This window comes from Gorilla gorilla, chromosome 4 (genome assembly GCF_029281585.2).
Source record: "Gorilla gorilla gorilla isolate KB3781 chromosome 4, NHGRI_mGorGor1-v2.1_pri, whole genome shotgun sequence".
In the NCBI taxonomy this organism is placed as follows: Eukaryota; Metazoa; Chordata; class Mammalia; order Primates; family Hominidae; genus Gorilla; species Gorilla gorilla.
In genome coordinates, this window is record NC_073228.2 from 31,977,776 (window position 1) to 31,987,520 (window position 9,745).

Below are 9,745 nucleotides of genomic sequence, written 5' to 3' on the forward strand. Positions count from 1 at the left end.
AAAGATTCTAACCCTAGTCCCTGCCTTACAATGCCACTAAAGCTTTCATATAACATGTGCAGGGAAGTGAGTTGAGCTTTGTTATCAGACAGAACTAGGTTTGAATTCAAACTTCTCCCTTTGCTAGATAGATGACTTTGGGCAAGCCTCTTAACTGTTCACACTCAGGTAGTGTTCATCTGTGAAAAAAAAAGACATGTTTTCTACATTGCTTGTCTATTAATGAGTAACAAATTAAGCATTTAGCAGCTTAAAGCAATGTACATTTATTTTCTGACAGTTTCTGTGGGTCAGGAATTAGGAGTGGCTTGGCTGAGTGATTCTGGCTTAGTTCTCACATGAGGTTGGGATCAAGATGCCCCCAGGGTTGCAGTCAACTGACGGGTTGCAAGACTTGATGGGGTTGGAGGATCCTCTTCCAGGGTGGCTCACCCATAGACCTAGCAAATTAGTGTTGGCTGCTGGCAGAAGGCCTCAACTCATTTCCTCTCCATGAGGACGTCTCCAGAGGGCTGCTTGAGTATCCTCTTGACATGGCAGCCAGCTTCCTTCACAGCAAGTGATCCAAGGGAAAGAAAGCAAGACAGAGCTGCGGTGCTTTTTATGACCTAGCTTTGGAGGTTTCGTGCTGTCATTTCCACAAAAATCCTATTGGTTACACAGGTCAGCCTGTTCAGTATGGGAGGGGACTACACAAGGGTGTAAATATTAGTAGGTGAGTGTAATTGTGTGCCATCCTGGAGACTGGCAACCACTTTTTGTCCACATTCTTCTGGAGTGGGGCAGGGAGGACCCAGACTGGGTTTCCAGGAGCTGAAGTAGGAGAAAGACAGAACTGGTGCATGACATACACAGCAAAACCCAGGACTAGGTCCATGGAACAGAAATAAAACATACCAAAACCACAGAGATTCACAAATGAACATGAAATCACAGGATATGTATAAAGCATGGAAAAGAAACTGTTGACATGGCTACTTTAGAGGCTGTGAAGTGAGGTAGTTCTTCAAAGTGCTGAAAACAGAACCGACTGCCCAATTTAAGAGTGTCCACTGTATACCAGGCCCTGCACTAGAAACCTTACACAGAATATTACATTTTATTATCACACAGACTCTGCAAAGTAGTTGAAAAAGCCCTAGCCGACTGTCAACTGATCTGGATTCTAGTTCACCTCTGCTGCAGATTAGCAAGTTGTATTGTCTCTTTGTGCCTCAGTTTCCTTGTGTGAAAAAGTAGGGATAATGCTACAGACCCCATTTATTTGTGCCAAGGAATAAAATAAGTTGATACTCGTAAAATACTTAGAGCAATGCCTGGCATGGCATGAGCTCTCTGAAGAACATTAGCTGCCGCTGCTGTTGCTGTTACTGTCATCATCATCTTCAGCCTCCTCTTGATTATTATCACTGTTGCTGCGTAACTTTATCAGACCGCAGTCTCCTAATCAACAGGAGTTGAACGGGAGGCTTAAACCAAAGTCCTTACATCACTGTGGAAGAAGAACCAATGAAAACACTTACAGAAAGCTGCTACTTTAAGGGAAAATGTTTCACTAAGGCCATTTCTGGTAGGCTTAGCTCCAAGTTGGTTCCCCTGTTATGTCTTGGGCTGCAGCTTTTACTTTGCCTCCGTTCCAGGTGGTGATGTTCTGGACTATGATGCTGAACGGTCCTTTACCCAGAGCCCTGCAGAATTCAGAACACCCAACTCTCCAGGCGAGCGCCTGTGATGCCCTGTCTTCCATCTTGCCAGAGGCCTTCAGCAATCTGCCGGTAATGTGAGGGTGTTTTCTCACCCTTAAATCATGGCTGGAGCACCAGAGCTAGAATTTGATGCTTTTGCATTTTGAACCAGTATTCAGCATCATCTCTGATGAAAAGGCGCTAGTTCTACTTGAGTTGGGGGTGAGGGCACTGGGGAACAGCAAATAGGAAAACTTGAAGCCTTAATATATCAGGAAAGCTGTTTCCCCCTGTGCATTAGAGTGTAGGTGGTAGAGGCAAGGGTAGAAGAAGCTTGGAAGGCAGAGAGATTTCAGGAAGATTTCATATCCAAAGTTTAAAAGGCCTGAGTTAAAGCCCAGCTCTTCGACTTGCTAGCACTTTGACTCTTAACCTCTCTAAGACTTGGTATTATCATCAATAAGATGGTAGTCATGTGAAAAATAATAAGTATGTGAAAATACTTAGATTTGTTGTCCAACACATATGGTATTTGTCTTAGTCTGTTTGAGCTGTTATAATAAAATACCATAAATTGGGTGTCTTCTAAACAACAGAAATGTATTTCTCATAGTTCTGGAGGCTGGAATTAAGATCAAGTCACTGACAGACACAGATTTGGTGCCTTGGGAGGGTTTGCTCTCTGGCTCACAGATGGCACCATGTGAGCTGTGTCCTCAGGTGGTGGAAGGGGCAGGCAGCTTTCTGGGGCCTCAATCATAAGGGCACTAATCTCTTTCATGAGGGCTCTGTTCCCATGACCTAATCTCCTTCCCAAAGCCCCACCTCCTGATACCATCACCCTGGGAGTGAAGATTTCAACATAGGAATTTTGGGGGAGCATAAGCATTCAGAATACTGCTATTCAGAATAGCAGTATTCAGACTGCTTTTTTTCTTTAGTCCTCAGTGACATTTGCCTCCATTCTTATTTACATAAATGAGCTTCTATAAAGAAGGCAACTTTAGTAAAGGTTAAATGTGATGAGATGCTGTGTGTGTCTTGCACAAAGTGGGTGCTCAGATAATTATGGAATCTGAATTGAACCTGCTTTTTACCAGGGTAGCCTCAAGGTCGCAACGGTGTTCAACTCCTGATTATGGTCTCAGACACAGATATTTCACATCTTTTATGGAAGCCTTTGGCTCGTAGTTATTTCATTCTCATTTTTCCCTTGTCAACCTTCTCATTGCAGAATGACAGGCAGATGCTGTGCATCACAGTGCTGCTCGGGCTGAATGACAGCAAGAATCGCTTAGTGAAAGCTGCAACTTCGCGGGCCCTGGGAGTCTATGTGCTTTTTCCCTGTCTCAGACAGGTCAGAGTGAGCCTATTTAGCTCTTCTGTGCCCCTTTTGTAGTCTATGACACCCCTATTTTGTGGATATAGAGCTCCTGCATTGGATGGTAAAGGAAACTAAATTGCTTTGTAATCTGATATCTGTAATTGCTACTAAAATATGGTCATGGGCCAGGCATGGTGGCTCATGCCTGTAATCCCAGCACTTTGGGAGGCCAAGGCGGGTGGATTGCTTGAGCTCAGGAGTTTGAGACCAGCCTGGGCAACTTGGCAAAACCCTGTCTCTACAAAAAAATTTAAAAATTAGCCAGGCATGGTGGTATGCACCTGTAGTCCCAGCTACTTGGGAGGCTGAGGATGGGAGGCTCACTTGAGCCTGGGATGTGAAGGTTGTAATGAGCAGAGATCACACCACTGCACTCCAGCCTGGGTGGCAGAGCCAGACACACACACACACACACACACACACACACACACACACACACACACTCTCTGTCTCTCTCTCTCTCTACATGTATATATGTAGTGTTATACATAAATATATATATAACTACAGGCATTACCATATATATAAATGAACTAAGGCATTACCATATATATATATGTATATGGTATTTATTTATTTTTAATTTTTAATTACTTAGCACACAGCCTGGGACCTTAGGCACCCAATAAATGCTTAAATTAATGAATGATCTAATAAAAATGAAATGGGTCATTACCAGGTGGTAGTCATCATTTAGAAAGCTGACATAGTTTTTACTAAGAAGGAAATAATGTCCTCTTTCACTCTTACTTGTGACGTTTATCTCACTGAGTGATGTGTAGTACATAGGATGTGTTTTGGAAATGCATTTCTTTTTCAGAACATTATTTCCCGAGACAGAAATCAACCAAGCACAGAATTCACAGATAACTGTCCCAGGCCAGCTTATATATTCGATGTTCATAAGAGCAAAATCCATAGGCTCCTCGGGTGTCCATGGCACATACCAAAATCATGGGAGCTTCCCCTGGGATTTTTTTGAGTGTCCAAATTGTAAAATATAAGAACAGTAAATTGATTGAGTAGATGAATTTTTATTTCTAAGTAGAAATGTGCGTGAAGGCTTCTAGCTTTATCTGAAAATAAGTGAGAATTTCAAAGGTAGCAGCATGACCTGCTAAAGTAACTGCAGTGTTTTGTTTTGTGTTACAGGATGTCATATTTGTTGCAGACGCAGCAAATGCAATATTGATGTCACTTGAAGACAAGTCTCTGAATGTTCGAGCCAAAGCAGCCTGGTCCCTGGGCAACCTGACAGACACTCTGATTGTCAACATGTAGGTGACTGAGCTTGCTTTCCCCAGCTGACTTCTGAGATTGAGGGCCCAAGAGAATGTCCTCGATCTCTACCATGAAAGAATCAGCAGTAGTTCCCGCATATTATGCAGTCAGTCTTCCTGCTTTTTTTGTTTGATATTCCTTCAGAAAATAAAATTAATAAGCTGTTCTTAATATATATTAGGAATGCATTAAGATATATATGTATTAAAAATACTGTATGCCGATATAAGTAATATGTCCACATTATAGAAAACATAAAAGCAAAACCTTAGTAATGGTTACTGTACTTTTAAAATGCATTTAAAAAAATTTCTTAAAGTAGTATATTCACAGGCTAAAAAAAATCCAGATAGTACAAAGCAGCATTCAGTGTGAAGCCTTTCTTCTACCCTGACACCTTAGTTCCCCTCCCCAGAGGTAGCTGGTTATTCATGTGCACGTGTCCTGCTTTTTGTCACTTCAGCGTATAAGCAACATGTAAAATGTGTAAGCATTCTATTATTGACTTGTTAGAAATCCTTATTTATGATTACATAATTATCACTGTGTGATGATTATTTAACCATTTTTCTATTACTGAACATTTGTTTTAGGCTTTAGGCTTGTAGGCTTTTATATTCAGGGAATATTTTTGTGCATGAAATCTGCATTTTGAGATTTTTTTTTTTGGAGACATTCCTATGTGGGGAACTATTGGGTCAAAAGATATATAATGTAAGTTTCTTGATATAATCTAAGCAGATTTGTTAAATTGTTTTCCTAAACTTTTATGCTTATACTAATTGAATATATTTCTATATGTATATATTTAAGTGTATTTACCTTTTAACATGTGTTGTCTGCTTTGGGTGGAACAGGGAAACACCAGACCCAAGTTTCCAGGAAGAGTTCTCTGGTCTCCTGCTCTTGAAAATGTTACGATCAGCTATAGAAGCATCCAAGGATAAAGACAAGGTAGACTCACAACAAAACCCAGTATCTCCCAAACAGATAGTTAATGTATTGTAGCTGCAGTGTGGTAGTTCAGTGTGGCTTGATGTTCCTCAGACTATCCCACCAAATGTACTCCTGTTCAAAAGAGACTGAGGGTGTGCTCAGGGTATAAATGGCCCATTCCACACGTGTATGGTTTCTTTACTATCTCCTGCCTCCTGAAAAATATCAGTGCCCATTGTAATACTGCATGACATATTCAGATTCCTTTTAAAATTAACTTTTTTTTATTTCCCAAAAAAAAAAAATTGACAAGTCAGAAAGATGAGTAGCTCTTGGCTTTGAATATTACCTGTTAAACTAATAAGTTTAAAAAGCACAGGTCTGGGCTTTAGGTCAGACATACATGGATTCAAGCCCTGGCTTGCCCTTTAGTAACTGGGTAAGTTTGGTATATTACATAACTTCTCTGAAGGTCAGCTCCTCACATGTAACATGGAAGTTATATACCTCACTGGATATGAAGAAGCCTTATGTTAAAGCACCTAGCACGGTACCTGACCCATACCATGTGCTCACTTTAATACTACTTCTGAAAATCTGGTAATCACCCAGGAAGCCCTACCTCAGAGTAATTCAATCAGAAATTCTGAGGTTAGGGCCTCCGAATCGGTTTTAAAACAAAAGGAGAAACCTCCCCAAATGATTCTGGTGGGCTGCAGAGGTTGAGACTCTAGTCTAGTAGAAAAGTATTGGACTGGAATTATGGAACCTAGCTTCTCCTCATCGTCTTGCTATCAATCAGCCTTGTCCTGTTGTTCCCGGTCCTTATACTCCATCTCAGTTAAAACAAGGAAGATGGACCTCTCTGAGGTCCTGTCTAGCACTAAATAAAATAAATAAATAAATAATCAGAGAGAGGAGTTTTGTAGAACCTCACATTTCTGATGGCTCAGGATGTTAACCAGAGCAGACCTTGTGAGTTCCAGGGACTTGCTTTAAGAAGTTGAAGACCTCCTGGGTTTTTTTAAAGCTGAAATTAGACTTTTGGAAACATCTCTTTGGCCAAACAGATTTCTAAAGCATTTACATTTTTTCTAGGTAAAAAGCAATGCAGTCCGGGCCCTTGGAAATTTGCTTCATTTTCTGCAACCCTCTCATATAGAAAAACCCACATTTGCAGAAATCATTGAGGAGTCTATCCAGGCCCTAATTTCTACTGTTCTAACAGAAGCTGCCATGAAAGTCCGATGGAATGCTTGTTATGCGATGGGAAATGTATTTAAAAATCCTGCCCTTCCTTTAGGTAAGAAAGTTTCCCTTCACTCCCTGGTGGAAAGCCTCTTGGGACACACACCAATCTACATTGTTGTTAAAGATGTTTGTCACATGTTATTTGTCATAGTATTAGGAAAAAATGGAGACATACTGAAGACAAGTTTAGGGGAACATTGAAATACATCATTACCTATACAATGGGATATATAATGGGATATTTTGTTGCCATTTAAAATTACTTACAAGAATTTGATAATCTGGAAAAATACTTCTGATGTTAAACAAATGAAAGCAGGTATTAAATAATTTCTACAGAATGATCTCAATAGATGGGTAGAAAAAACACTGAAAGGAAATTGGACTAATTATTAACAGTGATTGCCTCTGGATGGGTAGGATTTTTTCTGTTTTCATTTTCTCAGTTGTCTACAATAAGCATATATTACTTTAATGGTCAAGAAAACAGGAAGGAAAAAAACTGGAATGAGAGGGGATATAAACTGGAAATCCCCTATGAGCTGTGTACAGAAGTGGATGCCATTAATAAATGTAAGGAGGGCATCTGTCTCTAAGTAGTGGCATGCCATGCACCTTGATATGTCATTCAGGACCAGTAGCTGCTTAGGTGTATGGATCGGAGCCTCCAAACCTCGCTCACTTTGAATGCCAGCGTTCGCTTTATTGCGTCTCTCTCTCTCAGATCTGAGACCTAAGGATGTGTTCCTGGAGAGGAGAGCACGCATCAAGTGAGGGGAGTCTGGCTCTGCTCCCCTTTATTGCCCAGAGCGTCCAGGCAGACCAGTCAGCTGGGAGTATGTAAGGTAGCCTCCCGGCTTCTTCCATTGAGGAAGTCACCTAAGGGTGACCTTTTGGGTTGGAGCCCATTGAGGTGGATATCCGCCTTCTGGAGAGCCAAGAAGTCCTTGAAACCAGGGCACCTCAGTGGTGGTTGGCTCCTACCTGCCTTCCTGTATGGCCCTTGCCCTCAGCCTACTAGAGAGAGAAGTTTACCTGCATGACTTGGAGGGAAAGGGAAGCTCCAAAGAGGCAGGAAGTTTGAGAACTAGAAAGCATCCAGTAGCAGAGCTATCAAGAGCCACATAAGAAAAGGGAGCTAGAAACTGATAAAGGACTCTGACGGGTCGGATTGTGAGTGTCTCATAGCTCTAGCAGTGGCCCATTGTCAATAGCACTGGCATCCACCAAATGGAAAGGGCCTGCTTGCCGGTCTTTGGAGGCAACAGAGAAGCCACGAAGGGCTGGGAGAGTTAAGAGAAGCTGCATTCTACTCTGTCACCCATCTTGAGTAAGGACACCCCAAAGTGGAGTGGGTAGCTGTAGCTCTGGTAAGGAGGAAAGCAGGCTGATTTCCTAGGGCCTACAGGTGTGGAGAAAAGATAGAAATCTGGGCATCTTATTCTTGAAATTGTAAGTTTTCTTTTTCTTTGCAATAAAATGCATGACTTGCTATGGCCAGAGCAGTGTCTGGATGCTGTTGGAGGTGAGCATGCAGTGTGTGGCTTGCACACAGCTCAGAAGTGCCCAGCTGAGAGGATAGGTGGGGTTGCAATTCAGTCCACGCTCTGCCCACAAAGCCATACCCCCACGGGACAGAATCCTCCCAGAGAAGAAGCCTTTTTCTGAGTCACCAAAGGCTTTATATTGGGTAGCAGAGGCTCTAAGCGTGTGGCAGGCTGAGGTAGGGAAAGAGGGAGGTTTGGGGATTGGCACCTGGCCACTTACCTAGGATCCTACAGTCAGTCACCACCCTTGTCTTACAGGATGATTGTGAGAATGAAGTGAACACATAAAATGAGTGTCTTGAGCACTAGTGTTTAAGCTTCCTTCCACCCCTCTCCCTCTCACCCCACCTAGTTCTAAGCCTGCATTTGTTTTAGTGACTGTGGATTCTTTCTAGGGACAGCCCCATGGACCTCCCAGGCCTACAATGCCCTGACATCGGTTGTGACATCATGCAAGAACTTCAAAGTGCGCATCAGATCTGCAGCTGCCCTTTCCGTCCCGGGGAAGAGAGAGCAGTACGGGTCTGTTGACCAGTATGCTCGGATCTGGAACGCATTGGTCACCGCCTTACAGAAGAGTGAAGACACCATAGACTTTTTGGAATTCAAGTACTGTGTCAGCCTACGGACCCAAATCTGCCAGGCACTGATTCACCTCTTGAGCTTGGCCAGTGCCTCGGACCTCCCTTGTATGAAAGAAACCCTTGAACTGAGTGGGAATATGGTCCAGTCCTATATTCTACAGTTTTTAAAATCAGGAGCAGAGGGAGATGACACTGGAGCACCCCACAGCCCACAGGAAAGAGACCAGATGGTCAGAATGGCCCTTAAGCACATGGGCAGCATCCAGGCACCGACTGGAGACACAGCCAGAAGGGCCATCATGGGCTTTTTAGAAGAGATCCTGGCCGTTTGTTTTGACTCATCTGGATCACAAGGGGCACTCCCAGGGTTAACAAATCAGTGAAGATCCCACCATGCTTTCTAGATGTCGAAGGTGGCAGTAGGAAGACCTGAGCTTGAGCATAAGATCTGTGGGATTTCATCTTGGGGGCAGAAACAATCCGTTCACTATTTATTTAGAATGACTTAGCAGCTATTTAAATTTTCACAGAGGGCTCAACCACCTTTGGAGTGACTCCATAGCACTGGCCATGGTCAGGGTTGTTGGAACATCTGACCTGTGCATCCAGTTGCCGAGGAGTCAGGTTGTAATATAGGCCAAGCAGATGGGCTTTGAGGGCATTTAGTCTCAGAAAAAAAAATGTAGAAGGATTTCGGAATTAGAATTTTGTATATTGTATCTGTAGTTTTATAATAAACTAACGAAAAATAGTGTGTCCACAATCTCCTGTTGTTACCAAGTTGTATTTCTAGCAAGCTGCAAGCAGAGCTGCAGTTCAGCCAGTTTGTCGTGGCCCAGCTGCACAGGATGCGAGGATGCTGACAGTGCCTCACAGCCGCACAGGACGCGAGGATGCTGACAGTGCCTCACAGCCGCACAGGACGTGAGGATGCTGACAGTTCCTCACAGCCACACAGGACGCGAGGATGCTGACAGTGCCTCACAGCCGCACAGGAAGCAAGGATGCTGACGGTTCCTCACAGCTGATGAGCTGCTGCTCCGAGCTTCTGGAGTGCCTGTGTTCCCCCGACCACCT

General features: G+C 43.1%; 1 protein-coding gene across 5 annotated transcripts in view; it reads left to right on the plus strand.

Annotated features, from left to right (window-relative positions):
* Positions 1-9,419, plus strand: part of HEATR6 (HEAT repeat containing 6) — a 35,439-nt gene extending 26,020 nt beyond the window's left edge. For all 5 annotated transcript variants that reach the window (XM_063706218.1, XM_031010977.3, XM_055386696.2 and 2 more), the window contains 6 exons: positions 1,641-1,775; positions 2,920-3,042; positions 4,222-4,346; positions 5,208-5,304; positions 6,385-6,589; positions 8,480-9,419. In XM_063706218.1, coding sequence (XP_063562288.1) covers positions 1,641-1,775; positions 2,920-3,042; positions 4,222-4,346; positions 5,208-5,304; positions 6,385-6,589; positions 8,480-9,051 — 1,257 coding nt within the window. In that variant the 3' untranslated portion in view covers positions 9,052-9,419. The remainder of the gene's footprint in view (positions 1-1,640; positions 1,776-2,919; positions 3,043-4,221; positions 4,347-5,207; positions 5,305-6,384; positions 6,590-8,479) is intronic.
* Positions 9,420-9,745: the final 326 nt, after the last annotated feature.